Source organism: Stylophora pistillata, chromosome 2 (genome assembly GCF_964205215.1).
Source record: "Stylophora pistillata chromosome 2, jaStyPist1.2, whole genome shotgun sequence".
Lineage (NCBI taxonomy): Eukaryota > Metazoa > Cnidaria > Anthozoa > Scleractinia > Pocilloporidae > Stylophora > Stylophora pistillata.
Genome location: NC_142520.1, coordinates 42,623,818 through 42,642,143, shown reverse-complemented (window position 1 = coordinate 42,642,143; position 18,326 = coordinate 42,623,818). Strand labels below are relative to the sequence as shown.

At 39.6% G+C, this 18,326-nt stretch overlaps 3 protein-coding genes across 4 annotated transcripts in view; 1 reads left to right on the top strand and 2 right to left on the bottom strand.

Annotated features, from left to right (window-relative positions):
• The window catches only part of LOC148739620 (U11/U12 small nuclear ribonucleoprotein 25 kDa protein-like), a 24,195-nt gene extending 13,235 nt beyond the window's left edge, over positions 1-10,960 (top strand). The window contains exons 7-11 of one of the 2 annotated variants that reach the window (XM_088749860.1): positions 4,240-4,459; positions 7,704-7,856; positions 8,200-8,340; positions 9,264-9,386; positions 10,241-10,960. Coding sequence is in view for 1 of the 2 variants with exons in the window: in XM_088749859.1 (XP_088605985.1) it covers positions 148-1,432 (1,285 nt within the window). In the remaining variant the exon portion in view is untranslated. Of the gene's footprint in view, positions 1-147; positions 2,099-4,239; positions 4,460-7,703; positions 7,857-8,199; positions 8,341-9,263; positions 9,387-10,240 lie in introns of those variants that run through there. The other variant, XM_088749859.1, reaches the window with a different exon arrangement.
• On the bottom strand, positions 1,455-3,735 carry LOC148739621 (uncharacterized). Its single transcript, XM_088749861.1, has 2 exons — positions 3,480-3,735; positions 1,455-3,340 (listed from the first exon to the last, which is right to left on the bottom strand). The coding sequence occupies exons 1-2, from the start codon at positions 3,651-3,653 to the stop codon at positions 2,267-2,269; spliced, it is 1,248 nt and encodes a 415-aa protein (XP_088605987.1). The 5' UTR covers positions 3,654-3,735; the 3' UTR covers positions 1,455-2,266.
• On the bottom strand, positions 4,469-18,326 carry LOC148739619 (uncharacterized). The gene is made up of 16 exons (XM_088749871.1): positions 17,982-18,326; positions 17,172-17,228; positions 16,305-16,433; positions 15,719-15,871; positions 14,723-14,837; positions 13,842-13,954; positions 13,344-13,415; positions 12,018-12,242; positions 11,326-11,499; positions 10,237-10,416; positions 9,237-9,377; positions 8,086-8,348; positions 7,313-7,394; positions 6,673-6,783; positions 5,931-6,077; positions 4,469-4,876 (listed from the first exon to the last, which is right to left on the bottom strand). Exons 1-16 carry the CDS (start codon positions 18,085-18,087, stop codon positions 4,761-4,763), a joined length of 2,184 nt encoding a protein of 727 aa, XP_088605997.1. The 5' UTR covers positions 18,088-18,326; the 3' UTR covers positions 4,469-4,760.

Below are 18,326 nucleotides of genomic sequence, written 5' to 3'. Positions count from 1 at the left end.
TTACACTAACTAGTATTAAGTAACAAGCTCAGAGAAATACTCGCTTCGCATTCACGTCTTAGACTACAAGGTTAAGCATGTGACCAACTAAACTTTGGGTTTTTTAAGCGCAAGTATAGTAACTGCTTCTGTCTTTTTCTGTTATAGTAGAGGAGATAGAAAGCCCAGCAAACATTCGCGACTTTGCAGTTGTCACTTTAAAGATGGGCGAAAAGAAAATATGCCAACCATCAGTGACAGAAACAGGCACAAGCTGTTTGATAGTTTGGACTTGCTGCCAGGTACAGGACCAACACCTCCCAGTACACCTACCCCCAAGAAAAAACGGAAAGTGTCTGCCGAGCCCACGAAATTACCAACTGTAGCATCTGTGCTTGAAGAGATTAAAGAGAACTCTGAACCATGTTCCACTGAATGCTCACAAGAGGAAAAGACAAGTTCCAAAGAAGCTCTGCTGTCAATAGAGCTTGATATGACTTCAACAGAACTTGCTAAACACAAGGAAGTGTCAAGTTACTATAGTGCACACTACTCTGCTAAGAGCTTGAGCCCTGAGGTGATACGGATGGAGACAGGTCTACCCACTAAGGATGTTTTTGATATTGTTGTGGGATATGTTTCAAGATTCAAGGGTGAAATAAACTATTATGCTGGATGGAAGGTTGAGGCGATCACACATGAGGACCAGATATTTATCACTCTGATGAAACTGAAACAAAATTATACCAATCTACATTTAGCCCAGTTGTTTTCATGCAGTGTTGCAACTGTTGCTAACATAGTACTAACTTTTGTCCATGTTCTGCATTCTCTCCTGTTCAAAGACATCATGACAACTGTGCCATCTAGAGAAAAGAACAAGATGTGTTTGCCATCTTCTTTCACTGAGTACAGCAGTTGCCGCATTGTGATTGATTGTACAGACATTGAAATTGCTGCACCTAAGCTCATGTCCCAGCAGAATGCTACATATTCCAGCTACAGGGGAATGAACTCTTTCAAAGTCATTATAGGGGTTGCCCCAAATGGAGTTATAACCTATGTTAGTGATCTTTTTCCTGGCTCAGTCAGTGACAAGGTCATGGTTAAAGAGTCTGGGTTTTGTAAACATTTGAGTGCTGGTGATCTTGTTCTGGCAGACAAAGGTTTTCTCATCAGCGATGTAGTTCCAAGAGGTGTTTCAGTGAACATACCACCATTTCTCAACAATGGAAAGTTTACAGAGAGTGAGGCAAGGGCGACAAAATCAATAGCTCGATGTCGCATCCACGTAGAGCGTGCAAATGCAAGACTTAAGAGTTTTCGCATCCTTGGCTTCATCCCAGCATTTTTGAGGTGCCATGCTGACAAGCTATGCCAACTGTGCTCAGCTCTTGTTAATTTGCAGTATCCATTGATCAAGGATGGCTGCGAAGACTTTGAATTTGACTGAATAGAACTTTTTTTCAACTAAATTATAGTACAATGAGTTTTTAATATTATTTTTGTATTACTAGAAGCCCTACTGTAACAGATCAAATGGTATTGACATAGCTTTGGTCAAAAATATGATGTGGTCAGTTTTACATTTTTCTGATATTCATCTCCTTTATGTTCATTAATACAAACTACTATGTGTTCTGTGAAAATAGATTATAATGAAAACCAGTGACATTCTTAAATTGTCATTTCAACTAAATCCAGGTCAGGGGCATGTGACCAGTATGGAATTCTTTCGTCCAGTAGTTCCAAGTGTGAAAGTCGTGCTGGCTTAAAGGTTTTACTTTTGTGTCTGTGAAGCTGGGAGCCTGAGTCCAGGTGTATAAAACTAAAGCCACACTTCAATTAGCTTAAGGGATGGTGAGAGGTAGTCAGAAAAAATAACCTGTGCTGCATGGATTTTGTTTTGGCTCTCACCCCTTCCCTTTGCATTGCTATGCAAGCCTACTTAAGTGTGGCATAAGTTTTATGTACCTGGGCCCTGTTGAGTAACCAGGATAAGTGTTACCAGCTACCAGTAGCCATTGGTTGCAAAAAAAAAATTGTTTAAGCTTGCTTTCAGGAAGAATGTAATTTATTATTAAGTTACTATGCTAAATGGAAAAATGTGGGTTCTTTATCTTCTGTCTCTATCTGAGTGTAGAATATGTAATGTTATATTAAGAAATTAATGTATGAAATTTAAAAAAATACCTTTTAACATTAGCTACTGCCTATTTACATTAGCTCCCACTCCCCCCCCCCCCCCCCCCCACTCTGATTATGTCCAGCATCTATGCACCACTTTTCAAAGTTCTCCCTCGGTAATCTTTGGGAATAGTTGATGAAAGTAAAAATCACTCAACATAGTAATATTGTGCTCCCAAGATTCATCTCGTTCAATCTTGATAACTACACTATCCTTTGTGGTCCATACAACAAAGTAGCAGAATTTGCGCTTTGTCAGGAACATCTGGCCTTGACACTGATGCCAGTAAACATGTGTGGTAGACGGCGTATAATTCCCTTCCTTCTCCTCCAAGTAAAAGTCTTTGTGCCCACAAGCTTCCTTGATTGTCGCATTTCGATGTGTGTAGGGGCACTTACACTCAATCACCGAGTCGTCTCCCACAAGTCCATCAGGGGAAGCACCCAGAACTCCCGACTCGTGTAGCCAAAGGCCGGTCTGTACAGGTGTAAAGTTTGTGATGTTGGTGAAGGATTTCAGGGCCTCAGTCTCATTGTCCTGTCCCCATGCAATTGCTTTAACTCCACTCAAGTTGTATTCCCCAAGTAGTCGCTTGATAAGAGACGGTGTAACTCTTTTTGCCTGGAGGACGGAGCTAAAATTACTGGCAGTCAGGCGGCCTCTACGAGCTTGGTGCCATGCAGGGCTGTTTCGCTGGCCAGCCGTGAGGGTGCTCACAACATTTATGGTTCTCTCCTCTACTTTGGCATTCTCAATCAAGTACTCTAATTGTTTTTCCTTCGTAGATGCCATAAGGAAACCTTCTGAGTAAATGATATCCTCAATCGTCTTGATCGGGAGAGGGGTAGCAGGTTGTGGTTCGGGACTCAAGATCCAGCAGGTCCCTGTAAATTTGCCATAGCGCTTTAGTTCGCTGCACAGCCACATCCGATCTTCTCGGCTAGGATCGCGCGCCAAAGGGCTGTAATCCTTCTTCGGTGGCGCTGGAAACATCTGGCTTGCAGACTGTACGCTTTCTGCCTTTCGCTTTCGTTTCCATTGGCATTCCAGGTCCGTCCTGCTAAGGTTATGGATGCCATAAATAAATATGGCTGCCGCGTGACTGCACTTGAACTCGCCGCGAGGACACTCGCATTCTGTGTTTTTTATTTCAAGGTTTTCATCGAGATAAATCTGATAAAAAGATAATTCGAAACAGACACGTAAGTTGCAATATATATTCCGCAATATAAACATTAAATTGGAGGTGAAATCGGGGTTGGGAGTTCTTCGAATTGAACATACGTGTTGTGATCCCAAATTGGCAACTTACTGTGACTTTGTAGTCCTTATTTTTCATGCTTGCTTGGACTTCACCTTTGATGACTCCCCTGGAATAAATAAAGCTTTGGACATGGTCGGATTTGAAGTGGTTTTCTCCGCGATCAAGCGATTTCCGCTCTCCAGAAAAGAAAGAAACGAGTGAGCATATCGATAAAGACGCCATGTTTGAAGTATGAGTTTAAACTGTTTAGACCAGAAAAAAATGCTGTCATGGCAACGTGACGTCACACTTTAGGACTCTATTCAGTTTTGGCTAGTGGTTAATTATTTCCACTAGCCAGTTTAGCTAGTAAACAAACTGAAATTGTCATAACATCTAAGATGTCACTAGCCACTTGGCTAGTAAGTTGGAAAGTTAGTGTCGAGCCCTGGAGTGACTGAAAAAATTCCGATATTTCAACCTATGACTGAGAGCTTTTGCTCTAATTCTAATTACTCCCATGCCCATGTTCTTTTCACACTATGTACAGCTGTTATACACCATGATCAAATTCTTGGTTAATGTTGTGTATTCCGAATAAAGGCAAGGAACACAGTAAACCAGATCAAGATGGCGGTAAGAACTATTTTTTAATCTAAAAGAAGACCTCGTGTACAATACCAAATATGGAAAACAGGTCTCGTGATACTAGCTTCTACGTAGAACAGGGATCCCAAAAAATAGGGAAAATCTAACAGTTAATTCTATTTTCCCAAAATTTCGCTTATTAACAATTAATCAAGGAAAGTGCATCCTTTTGGTTTTCTAGGCAAAAGATAGATGTGGACAAACTATGCCTCGCGAAGGATTTAACAGGGACACAGACGGGCTCCAGGGTCCTTGGAGACTGTGACAGACTCATGTCACTTGCGATGCAGCAATTAATGATCCAAGATGCCTTGCGAGATTGGGAGAATGAAAGAAGTACCCGTATGAGCGAGTTCGATGGAAAGAGGGCAAAGAGCCGAGAGAGTGGAACGAAATAGCATGTAATGGTACTCAGTTAAATTATGAGCTTTTAATTTGTTTTTGGATGAATGTAATTTATTGCAGTTAAATATTTATTTTTAATGAAGTGAATTACAGTGTTAAGTCTTGCAGTGGTGAGACAATTCAGTCATTCTTGCTAAAAGTCACATGATAGACATCCGTATTGAGATTATAAATTCCTTTATGATTCCAATCCACTGCGTTTACTTTACCACCCAAAAGTTTCAGCTCCAGTAGAAAATAGATTGACCGCAGAAGTATTAAAACTGAAAGGAATTTAAAGCTGAACCAGAATTTTATTCAGCACTGCTTGCAACTCTTCCTACAGTTTGGCCCCATCCACAATGGATTCTTGGTACATTCACCGATTTTGGCCCACGCAGAACAGCGTTTGTCTGAATCTGTACATGCAGGTGCTACGAAAAGAGAAAAAAAAAGGTCAAATCTGTTAGAAATACATGTTAAAAGGTAGAAGAATTCGAGCCAGTTCTCCAGAAATTCAGTAATAGAGAAAAAAAAGTAAAGTATGTTTTTCAGCCTTTTCCTCTCTATCGTTTATTGATATCGACTTGATCTCGGTGAAAAAATGTCGTTCAAAGATAATTTCACTTACTCTTCGTATTCATTTAAGGACGAAGGATAATGGAGGAAAAACAAAACCTGACTTCAACTAAGTTAAATTTGGTATCAAGTGGTGTTGCTTGAGAAATTGAAACATGGTTCTCTTTACTCTTGTTGACTTATTTAGTTAATTTTTATTTTATCTAAGCCGTAAATGATCGGTGGACCTAAGGTATTTTGCAAGCGCTAAGTCTACGATTTCAGCCAGCGTTGCCATCGTTTTCACACTTAAAACATGCACAAAATTGACATTACTGAAGAGTTATAAATGCATGTGGGAATCTTTAGGAACATGAGATGACTTCCAAAGAATTCAAAGCGCCGGGCATAACCGTGGAAACCTGTCTCGTTTTCTTGAATAATCGTAGGCATACGGTATCTGATTTAATTTCATAGAGCAATTTTCAATGTTGAGTGTCGAAAGTAACCCGGGATTTCTTATGTTTTGCATTACCTTGCTCTGTAATTGGTCCAGAGAACTCGCATCGCTCTCGAAGCCAATGAGATGAAACTAACACTAATCACGATTTGGTCGCTCGTCTTTTCCCGCCCCTCAGGCAATTTGATTTTACCGTTGACTCCAGTAGAACACATTCTCTCAATTGCAACATCTATCCAATTTTTTCTACCTCAAGATTTAATTCTACTGCAATCCCTTTTTCCCACTATTCCTCAGAAAAAGGTTCATTATGCTGCGAAACTTAGAATCTACCGCAAATACCTATGAAGCTGCGACAGAAGTTGACGTAATCAATATTCTAAAAGATAATTCTTATCCTTTTAAAGACGTTCACTAAACTTTGCGAAACCTCATTTAAAACCTCGTTATAATGTCAAATATACACTTACTGCAGATCTTGCAACTTTTTCGACAGTTAAACTTCATAAAAGCTGGATTCTTTTGACATTCACGAATTCTAGCCCAACCAGGGCACTGATCTTTGTATTTGCTGTTATCCTCACAGTTAGAGGGGGGTGGTGTTGTAGCACTGATCGCTGAAATAGATGTAAGCCATCGGGAATAGATTAATAGATTAGTATTGAATAAACCAAATACAACGGTTTGTAAAAACAAAAAAACAAATCAAAACAAAACGTTAAACAACAGTAACAAAAGTCTGTCAAACAAGGCGAGTGAAACAACGTAATTTGGTTCTATCAACTAAGTTGAAATTGTGAATTGGCTAATGTAAACAGTTAAAAAGCTGACGTTTCGAGCGTTAGCCCTTCGTCAGAGTGAGTAAAACGTTTCTTGATAACAACTGAAATTCTCCAATAGTGATCTTTGCAGTTTATGAACTAAAACGCCTCGACTGTTACTTTCTGATAAAAACAAAACAAAACGTAATACCCAAACAAAAAAAAAAAAAAACAGAAAAGTCGTAATTTTTTAAAAGGAGCGGTGGTATTCCAAGACTCAAATTTCAGTTTTGATCTACATAAAGTTCTCTTAATTTTTTTAAGACTTGAAACAGCTATATTATATCATGTTATTCTATGGCAGTTACCTTTGTCTGAAAAGTTCCTCCAGTTTTTGTAATTATGCGGTTTTGAGGAATGTACATTGGGCGATATTTTCTGAGTTACCTACCTCCGCAAACGTTGCAACTCCTCTTACAGTTTTCTTTCATCCACTTCTTGTTGGCTGAACATTCACCTTTGGCTGCCCAGATATGACAGGTGTAGTAATCATCTTGACACTCTGGTAGACAGCAAATCATTGAGTTACGTTAACCCTCTCCATCCTTACATCAGTGAGCATATTCTCCATACTTTTCTTTATATATTTCATATAGTGCTGACAAGGAGAATTCGTTTAACAATCAAGAGCTTAAATGTGTGATCATTCCTGTATTCTTCTAGCCGTAATGTTTAAATGCTAGCCTCTCTTAGGGGATAATATGTTTATGGTAGAGCTCAGTATTGCCTTTTCTGTAACGCAGTGGTGGTGAAGGAGTCGTCATAGTGACACCAATGCAATAAAAGATAGCCGTAAAACGACCAAACAATTAAAACCCTTTAGGCGCAAAAATTGACAAATTTTAACCGATAGTCTTAGAAAAAAAAATAACCTCAAAAAATTTTGTGGCGATCAAAATGGAATTATATTGACCACTTGCCGTGGTCAATATAAAATGGCCACCATTTTAACCGTGAGCTATCACCCTAATGAGACCCTCTTTTTCAGTAAGTTTTAATAGATAAAGAAACATCTGAAGAGCACTACTTACTGCATAGTCCAGGGTCGATGTACACATCATCGATGGCAATATCTGAGTATCCAGTCTGACCTACTGTGCCTTGAATGGTGAGCTGAGATTGTCATAGGATAATGTTAATAAGGTAGTTTTCGACGGAGCGTCCGAAAAGGAAACAAAACAAGACCCAAGTAATCCAAGCAACCAATCAGAGCAAACATTTACCTTGTCGTTAGCCAATGAGAACTCAAAGTGAGACAAGCAACATGCTTGAAGCGTGAGAAAATCCGAATGTACAAGTCGTGATTGGTTTTAGTTTTGCATCTGATTGGTTGAGAGGACATCGCAAGGTTTCTGGACTAATCACAGAGGAAAGTTTAGTCTCAGTCTATTTGTAAATTGAGGGAACTAATCTAAATTTCAGTACTAATACATGACGCTGTAGACCTCTACTAACTGGCTGGTGAGACCTGAAAACATCATACAGTTGTTAGAAGCTTCGCCGACGTGTTGAGCAAGGCGTTATTTGAATTCACCCAATGCATTGGTCGCAAAAACAGATTAATGTGCAAAAAAGGTTGGTTCTCAAATATTTCGGTTACCTGAGCTTACGTTCAACAAGCAATAAGATGCAAAATGATAAAACATGGCCTTAGGGTAAGAACACTGTCTATTTCATCCTAAGATTCAGCCCCTTCCCCCCCCCTGAACAATGATGGGTGCTTGTTGTAAAACACTGCTTGAAGATATCGTAAAGGAATTAAACGGGGGGGGGGGGAGGGAAATCTTGCCACAAACATCCTTACTTTATATGACAAGCCCATGGAAACATCAATATTTCCCATCCCTTTCTTCCAGCCTTTGCCTTGGTTACCATTCTTGTAGAAAATAAACCAATTTTTTCCGTTGGATAATTCCAGCTTGATGGCCAGACTACCCATCGTACCACCGTACATGGTGTAGTAAAACTTAAGGCATTGTCCGCTTCTCCTCGCCGAGGTCCAGGGGCTTACAAGGTCTGCCCTTTGTCCAGGGCGAGTTCGTGAAGATTCCATGTACAGGTAGAATCCTACCGTAACAACAAAAACATACAAGCAAGACGAGAACTGAATAACTGATTGTACTGTACGAAACGATGACCAATAAATAGCCAAGAAATATGATATTACTGAGTAACATGATCTTTCACAATCGCCAAGCTTAAAATTTACCATCTTCATTCAGTTTAAACAATATTTAAGCTGAGGCATTACATATCGACATTCCTATCCTTGCAGTATGAAGGATGTTTTTCATCATGGACCAAGCCTACCACAAGTCTCCTAAATCTTAGTGATAGACTGTCCGAACTACATGGACCAACCGGATGGTCGAGGGTGTGACTCATTTTGAGAGCACTCAGAGTTATTTTTTCTCCAAGCATGCTGTTGTCATTCACTGAATAACACTGCATGTTACTGGGTTCCCTGTTTTCGTGTTTTCCCGCCCTTTTTGTCACATGACATCATCACATGACCTCAGTCGCTCATGAATGTTCTGTTTTTGTTATGTTTGGGGAGCCATATTCACTCGAGTAACGAGGTCCGAAGAGCAGATAGAAAACCAATAAAGACGAATTTTGATCGTTAAAGTTTTGGTTGTTACACAGCATGTGCGTAATGCAAATGCATATATGAATGTGTTAGAGAAGAGTTATCATGAAAGCCGGAAAACTGAGGTTATAGAAGTACAGAAAAAATCAAGGACAAAAACAGCCCTGGTTTTAACATGATTTTAAGCGCTCCCTGGCTTGCACAGTCCTTTGTTTTTGCAACAGAATACAATAAAGATTGAAATATATTTTTTTGGTTCAACAAAACTGAACCGCTATTAATTATTACGAAAAGTAGATTACTCTGCCAAGTTTTACTACTAAAGCACTTTATTGACTATGGTTGAAATAAGGTAGAAAGATAACCTTTCCCGCTTGTATGATCCTTTTCAGGACCTGTGTTCATCGTCTGGGTGAAGCCTCGATGAAAATTCCAGTTGAGATGGTCATTCTTGGAATTCTTCCACATCCCAAGACGTGCATTTTCAAAATCAACATCGTCGTTGTCTGGAAAAGGTAAAGACGGGAAATGGTACAAGTCTGACTGAAAATGACAAAAATGAGTTTATTTCTTTTTCGTTTTTTTTTTACGTTTTATTTGGCCTTGTTTATGTTTCTTTATTTGTTTTTGAGTAAAAAATAACATGTAAATCACACGCATATCTAAGCATATCAACTGGTATATGTACCATCTTCCGTGACACTTCATCTTTTATATTGTTCAGTAGTGAGTGATGAAATACCAAAACATTCACAGGGTAAAGGTATTATGCGGTGTGATGCTTTTATGTAGTTATCATGAGCCATCCCGGTACATAAGCAAGTTTTATCATGCGAGGTTCGTCGACTGTTGTTGTCAATTTTTGGCGTGGAAAGTGTGTAATGGATCGTCTCTGTAACTGAATTCCCAAGGGATGACCGGCGCCATTTGAAAACTCTCTTCAAATGAACATCATAGAGCAAAATACACGACGTGACGTAGACTATAATGTGCTCACAGTTTTCCCCAAGACATGTTCACTACTCGGAAAAGATGAAGTCGGCAAACAAATATCCGAGGATTAGGAGGGGGGGATGGGGAGGGAGGGGTATCAATTTATCTGCCATGTCGAACTTCCCAGTGAAAGACTTTGGAATACGGTCGTATGTGATATAGTATATAGTTGAGACGTGAAATGTTCCACACGGCATACTTTTACTTCTCAATCAACATAGGGCTAGTAACTTTAAGAGGCTCAGTTATAAGGATTTCAGCATGTAAAATGGGTCGCAAACATCATAATCTAGTAAATACTTTTCCATTTCCATTTTTTTTTTCAATGTTAAACTATTGAAAGCTAAGCAGTGTATATCATTTCTCTCTTACCCAGATGATATCTCTTCAAAATACACATTTCGTGCCCATTCCCATCACCTTGGCAATTTTTTCCCCCATGAGCGGGAGAGGGATTGTCACACCTTCGAAATCGTCTTCTAACACCATCGTTGCAGGTTTTGCTGCAACTTCCCCAATCTGACCAGCGACCCCAATGTCCATCAACAGGGGCTGTAAAGATTTTGTACCATCAGACATCGTATCTGAACTTTCATATAGAGCAATGTAGATGACTAATTGGCGTTGAGGTGGCGGAGTGGCGAGGCAGAGGGAGTTATGCGAAGGACTGCTATGCACCGCGTGTAATTCAGCCCTAAAGAGAGCCTGAGTGCACACTTAACTCTAAACATATAATTCAAGTGAATCTGTATAATTTTAGAGAAACACTGATTTGTGTGGCTATTAAAAACGCACTTCAAAATACAAAATTGAGTTATAAATCGGCGATTATTGCTATGACACAGGTAAATCATCGCACTAAACCTATGCCACCCGACCAAAATGTCGTTTAACCTCTTTCATAAATGGTAGGCCCCATTTTTGTTCTGTTCTAGTAGAAAGCTACGAACATCCCATAGCAAATACTAAAATGTAATTGGCTATACTACTCGCTGTCTATTCCGTGATAGACAGTTCACTCATATTAATCGAGGGCAGGAGCCCATCAAACATGGGCTTCTGTCGAGGGCAAATAAAATGATTGTTTTAATGTAAAGCTAGTAGTCGTTCAAAACTTAACAAGAAGACAAGCTCATGTTTTCATTTCATTTTGCTAGAAACTTCAAAATGTCATGGGCGAGGTCAAAGAAAACCTAATCGTCCATCGTACCTTTTGCGTTCACTTACTTGTACTGGCCCCTGAGGGGGGCTCTTATGATTAAAAAAGCCTTGACTCCAACGGATCGGGGAAAGAATATGGAAGACAACCAGAACCAAAATTCATGAAAAAATGATCGGTATCTTAGAACCTGAATGTCGTCCTAAAAAGTATTGTATGAGAATTTGTCGTCGTTTCTCTGTCTGGATAAACCAATATCCAACCCCAAACACATTGAAGTAGTCTACCGCCATTTTGCTAACCTGGACATGTAGACGACGGGCATTTCTCTCTTTGGATGTCAATTCCGTACGCATTCACATTTCCACCACAAGACTTGATGTTGCCTGAATGGTAACAGTATCTCTCGCGGGTACGATAACATTTTTCATCGCATGGAGTCCATCCAGACCAAGAGGCCCAGCCATACGATGCAGCTGACAAAGGAAAATTCAAAGCTTATCTCATTAAAAAAAAAGGGCACAATCTTCAACAGCATTTGAAGCCTACAATGGGAGCCCCCCCTGACTAATGCATACTTAATTCTAAAACCGACGTTAGCCTCTGTGGTGGGCAAATTACAGATGAGTCATTATTATCGCATGGATGGGGGGGGGAGGGAGGCGACTTGTTGCACGCCAATAGAACATAAAGGGAGAATATAGAAGAACCGTCAATCATGGGGGGATAGTATAAATATGACCGACCTTAATGGTATTCAGGGGAGAGGTAGTGAGGTCAGGGGGAAGACTATCGAAAAATGTCTACCAATGATTGGGGATGACTAGAATACTACAAAGCCTATGGGGGGGATCAGGTAAATTTTGTCGTAACAAAACCCCAATTTGTCAACCCCACCCCCCCCCCCCCTCTTCCTCTCCAAGCAGGCGATAGATAATGACCGTTCCCTTCACTGATTCTTTCAAAAATACAATATCAAATAATGCGTACTCACTTGCTCTGCAGTCATAGAGAGCATTTATTTCGAAAATATCTCTTGAGCTGAGCTTTTTGGATGGTGTGCCAAATTCCATATTTTCATTCCCAGTAGCCACAATAGTTGGCTCTTCGTTTTTGGTAAACGCAAGACGATCATAGTGCATGATCGACTGATAGTCGTACGACACACCCAGATGATCGATCGTTCTCCAGCTGTATTTATCAAACTGGTCCGAGTATCCTTGAAATGAAAAAAAAAAAAAAAAAATCATGATTGTTTTCCTCGCTATACGATTCACCTTTATCGAAGTATCAGTCGACGCTTTGATTACAACAATTTAATTTCCTTCGTCGATAATTACTTCGAAACCTAGAAATATTTACAAAGGCATGAGCAAACGTAATATGAGACTAAACGAAATAAACACAAGCAGTTAGATGCCTGATGGCTGACACTTACTCGGTGGCTCAAGAGAGTCACGAAAAGACGAGACTGGTAAAGGTAAGGTGAAGTCTGTTTACGAGCCTAGTGGCCCATTAAGCCGGTGCTTAACTCCGGTTTCTGTAGCATGAAGCGACTAGGAGTATTTCTACTCCCCCCTGGATGGGATGCTAGTCCATCCCAGGGTTACCCCTCAGCATTAATTTTGCCGGTACCCATTTTATACACCTGGGTGAAGAGAGGCACTGTGAGAGTAAAGTGTCTTACCCAAGAACAGAACACAATGTCCCCGGCCGGGGCTCGAACCCGGACCACTCGATTCGGAGTCGAGCGCACCAACCATGAGGCCACCGCGCCTCCACAAAGACGAGACTACAGCTCAAAATCCACGACAGTTGTTACAAGGACGCTGATTGCGAAAAACTGATATAATCATCATTATGCGTAAACTGCAATGATTCATGCAGTGTATCTAAGCACGCGCGGGCTCAACATAACGTACGTTCTTTCGTGAACGAAACAATGATATTGGCGAAGAGTTTTCTCTAATAAAACAATGTGGAACAAAGGAAATACTAATGCAGAATACTAATGCAGAAGAGGATGCTTTACCAACTAAACCGCTGGGAGTTTCCTTTGGCAATCAATACTAAATACTATTTGAAAGGTATCCTGAATGCTGCTGCCCTGTGGGGATTCAGGGGAAGGAAGATGGTGGAACGCGGTAGGTATATACTCGAAGGAAGACCCATATTACGTGATGTTTCCTTTGCCGCCATCCAGCAACAAATTTTAGTACGTTTAATCAGCTGATTTCTTCTTTGCAAAGTTATGAAAAGGAAAATGAGAAAAAAAAATTTGAGCATTTATTTGCAGTGGCGAAATGCAAAAGGTTCTTACCTCTTAGGATGTTCTCCCAGTTTATTTTCACATATTTATCTCTGTCCGACCGTGATTGCTCATGGAAGAAACCTATTGCAAAACGGGATATGTTGGCAAAACTCTCTCATAGTTATTGGGATGTGCATGGTATTTGGCCCTAGGCAAGGTTTTGGTGGAATAACATTCTGTTTCATTTTGATTTACACATGCACGCAATAAATGCGTGCACTTGATAACTTAGGAAATATGCTTTTGTTGAGTAATTTTAAGAGCAGATATTTCGTAAAGCTGATCTATTGTTATCCTATATGAAAAACTTCGTCTCCACCTTCACTTCAGCTTAAACTAGCCGAAACCTTACCACAAAAGTTGCTGCTAGGGTACCCCACCTCACCTTTCTTTATATTGCTTGGAAAGGGTAACAGTTGGCAGGGGGAGTAAGGGCTAAAAAAATTATGGGTTTATAAAATTCGTCACATAATAGCCATGAGGTGTAAGCCGCTGGAAACATCTCACCTATGGCATGCATTATCTCGTGAATTATGGTTCCCACGAACTCACATCCCCTTGCGAGGGAGATGACTTGTTTACCCGGGGAAGCGTATCTCTTTCCCACCTTGGATGAGCATCTAAATAAAAGAGAAAGACGATAACACTGAAACTTTTTTCTTTGCATCCTCAAACATCTGATCAACCATCCAGTCATCACTTACTAAAAGTTTGAGACTCGTTGCCACCAGCCTCATTAAAAACAATGGAGACAAACAGAAAAACCCGATGATTTTACGCTTGATGAAAAGAACTCTCGGGTTAAACGTTTCATTTTTTTTTCATTTTCAGTGAGCAGTGGCTTTGTTAGGATTTTCCATAATGGGAGAGTCGTGTACAGATTTTTAGGACCTACGCGTTTTTTCACGACCTAAATTATATGGTTTGCATGATTTAAAAAAAACAAAAAACAAAACAAAACAAAAAGAGGGAAGGGGGAGGGGTCAGGAATACTTCAGGATCCTCCCAGCTATGTTGGCAGGGAACGTTAAAGAACCCACATCACAAGATTACTGTGAGGTGGTCTGGCCTGTTTACTGGAAATTGGTGGGAGGGGGCACCTGTAAAATTTCCCCTCTGTTGATTGTAAACTGCCACTAGCAGTCTGGAAAAAATCCCCCCCCCCCCCCCCCCACAGTGTTGTAAAGCGCATTAGATCATTACATGGTAAATGCGCTATAGAAATTGATAAAATTATTATTACTGTTATCATTATTATTATCATTATCTTAAGATAACCTGGGAAAAGATTTTCATCGAGTTAGTCTATTTTTGGAAATCAATGATGCGATGATTGTGGTCAACTAATTGGTATAAGCCGTTCAAAATGAGCGTTATGTGTTACCTACCCATTGCTAAATTCAATGTAGTTTTTATGATAACCACTGATGTAATTTACAAATCGTAAACATGTCGTTCTGTGAAACTCGTTAATGGCCTGACGGATGTTTGAAGTTATATGACCTAAAAAAAAACGAAAACAATAATAGATAAGCGGTGCAATTCTGAAAGGCTAATATCTGGTTACTGATTAGATTTCAAAAACATTTCCTCTAAAACAAAGATATCACGGATGCCGCCATTAATACACCCGGTAACCTTGGAGTACGTTTCGCTTCAGTTTTTGTTTTGTTTTGCTTTTTGTTCGTTTATTTGTTTGTTGTATCCATTAAAAAACAAAACAAAGCAAAAACAAAGCTAAAAAGTACATTGTCATTTGCATTAATTTATCTTTAAGGGTTTTTCCAGCTGGAATGGGTAAATATTCGATCTCGTGGGAACTGGTATCACGACCTCAGAAATTGGAAATGCGTGCATCAGTACACTGTTTCAATTAGCTCGTTGATCGTTGATACACATCCAATTAGCAGCAGATTGGAAACGTCATCAATCTTGTCAGCAAACTCAGTCAGCCTGCAATTGCGTCAGAAATGTCATGTAAACTTCCGTGATCGAAACGGAGGGTTGCACGCCAGTCAAATAGGTTTTCCTAGGCCCCTTAATAAGTTCTACTTGTCAGTCTCAACGTTCGCACGAAAAATTATGGTTGTTCCGTTCAATTCGTCGAGTATATGTTTAGATGATGACTACTTCCTTTGAAAGGGAAAGGAAACGGTTTTTTTTCTTCTTTTTTTTTTTTTTTTTTTTTACGCAATGAAAAAGTGTCAAACACTTGTGAAAGATCAATGATGAGAGCTGGCTTTTATAACTCCCCTCGCCTTATTAAAAAAAAAAAAAGGAGAAAGAAACCGTAAGATTCTTCCCCAAAAACCTCAGACTTCCCCCCTCCCTCCCTAATAAATAATAACTGGTCCCCTAGCTACATTTCCTGAATGCAAGCATACTCGTGTGCGAAGCGATCCGATAAGGTATGATGCGACTGGTCCACAGCCTTTTACGACCTCTTAATGCATTTCTTGACCTGTCTCCATTTAAAATGTATTCTTTCAACTCGGGATCCAGCTGAATATCACCTTGGTAGAATTGGGAAATGTTTCCTGGTGGGGTTTAAAAAGGTGTTTTGTTACTCATTAAAATTTTCAGAGTTGTTTCGAATAAGTATATGTATGATATTGGTTTGGAATTCAATTTGCGGGCTTACTAGGTGATATGTGGAAAAACAAACACACAAACAGAAATTAAAAGAAACATAGATTAAAACAAGCGATGTAAAAGAGTAAGTAAGCTATAGTGCATGGGGTAATTACATTATAAAACGAAATGGAAAAGGTAATGGGATCTTCTCCATAACAAAAAGGTCAAGGGATCCCCAACATCCTTGTGTTCCAAAGCAAATGTGTGAGTTACTTAAAAAATTTCTTGTCTAGTTTCTCGTTAATGCAAAAAAAACAATTCCGTGAGCTTTCTGCGGAAGTGTGACTTCTAAACTTTGAAGAGATACGAAAGATAAACTTCTTGGCCTGGTAATACCATTGTTGGTTTCCTCGATTCTGTGAAACACGGTTCCTCCTGACTGAGCTTCTATGCTCGCTGTTTCTCTCTTCTTCCTGAGATGCGCCATGTTGACAGCTAAGATGCGACCATGTACAGTTTCATATTCTGAAATCAAAACAAAGCAAGATGTAGCAGTTTTCCCAGGCAGATCGCGATCGATAGTTTCTGCTGAGCCTTTTAGATTATTGTTGTGATGTTCGGGTTTCCTGCAGTGTGCATGTAAGTCAGAATCACCGTCTTGGACAACAGTCTTTTGCCACCAGCGTAAAAGCACGCGTATTTTTCGGATGAGTTTTTTCACTCACCCGACAATTTCAACGTTACATAAGGTGCTGTTCTTTCTATATAAATTCATCATAAATGAATGTGAAATATGGGCGTCGAGCGTGTGTTCAGTTTTCAAAAGTTTCCCAGGAAATGTTGGCTATGATTGGCGTTTGTTTGGTGCGACCTTAAGGGTTCATCAGAGTTGCCAAATATTATTGATACTTGTCAAACGGGGACGAAGAAAAAGGAAAAAACTATGAAAAATTACGAAAAACTATGTAAATGACGATCGCTTTCATTGATTACTTGTAGATCTGAACCGTGTGTGTGAGCTACCCGAAAACCGATTCAGCACAGAGTTTTTTTCTTAATGGTAGACTTTGATATGTTGTTTGTATTTGTTTTGTTATCTCTTTTGCTTCCAATTATAATCTTTCGATTGCTCAAATCTAGTTTAAGCCCCGAACAAAACTGTTTTGTATTTTCTTTTAGCCGCAGCATGGTCCATTTTTGAAGGTGCTGGATTTGGCAAAGAATTTGGCAAAGAATCAGTTCCTGCGCGTGCGTGCAACCCACCTCTGTTGGCAATTTCATCAATATCAGTGCTTATAGCGTGTTCTCTCTCCCGTTCGTCTGAAAAGGAATTTGTTAGGTACAATGAAATTCGAAAAGAATGCTTAATTATGATTTATGTCTCATCGAGAAATTTTTCAAAACTGCGCCCATGTTTACCTTGATCTAATCCTCAAAATACAGATATCTCGTATTGAAACAGTTAAGAATAGCCCAAGGAAGTACTTATTCAATCACTGATCTTTTGTCAAGTAAGCTATCCAACATCTAGCGCAACAAAACTAAGAAGAGCTCTACAAATATTGATGGTCATATCTAGGGTATTTCGTAATTAATAGTGATAAAATCTTGTTGTTTTCAGCTTTACACGTAACATGAAGAGCGGAAATTAAATGTTATCAATGATCTGATGACAACAGCCTGTGGAATGTGTTGACAGGGCCTACGTTTAGGGAATAGTTTCACGATCAATTGTTATGGCCAGCGACATGCATGGACAACACAAAAAATTTTGATAATTTTAACCAGGCTGAGCAATAACAGTCGCCCAACTTCAAAACCCTATTGCTTCATTGAAGATAAACGTAAAAAGCTATGGCATGTATAAAGAACGATATTATACGTAGCTGAAAGAAGAATTTGTTAAATAATTTTGCAGGTGCTCTAAGAAAACAGTATATTTTCCGTGTACAATTCAAGGCACGAAAGCACATACATATCAACCTGGCTTTAGCTTGCCATAAAAAACAAGAATCTTTCATAAATCTTTCTGTCACGTTTCCCTAGAACATGAATAGAAAATTTCCAACTTACTCGTGTCTAGAGGCGGAACAGTATCTCTGTTATTGACAGGCTTTGAAAAGCACTGAGAAAAGTAAAGGCCGAAAATGAGGAATAAGCGCAACGCTGAGGACGCCATAGTTCTTCAATAATCTCATGCGACTACGTAATACTGACTCAGAATGTGCTCTCGTGGGAAGTGACTCATCGGTACGTCTGTGCTACGTCTTTGTACGATCTATTGTTTCGCTGACAGCTGTTAAAATCTTAAAGGCTCTCCATTTACATTGCGGGTAAAATGAGTTGAAAGAAGAGGATTTTCTTTGAGGAAAATATGAAGCAAAAGAATCGCCTCCTCAGATTTTCTTCTCATACCTC

Excerpts from the sequence above, each read along its gene's own strand:
- LOC148739621 (XM_088749861.1), bottom strand. The coding sequence starts at position 3,653 with ATGGCGTCTTTATCGATATGCTCACTCGTTTCTTTCTTTTCTGGAGAG. Across the intron at positions 3,341-3,479 it reads ATAAGGACTACAAAGTCACA|ATTTATCTCGATGAAAACCT; the intron begins GTAAGTTGCCAA and ends TCTTTTTATCAG.
- LOC148739619 (XM_088749871.1), bottom strand. The coding sequence starts at position 18,087 with ATGGCGTCCTCAGCGTTGCGCTTATTCCTCATTTTCGGCCTTTACTTT. Across the intron at positions 16,434-17,171 it reads TGATGAAATTGCCAACAGAG|AATATGAAACTGTACATGGT; the intron begins GTGGGTTGCACG and ends TTTTGATTTCAG. Across the intron at positions 9,378-10,236 it reads TTTGAAGAGATATCATCTGG|ACAACGACGATGTTGATTTT; the intron begins GTAAGAGAGAAA and ends TACCTTTTCCAG.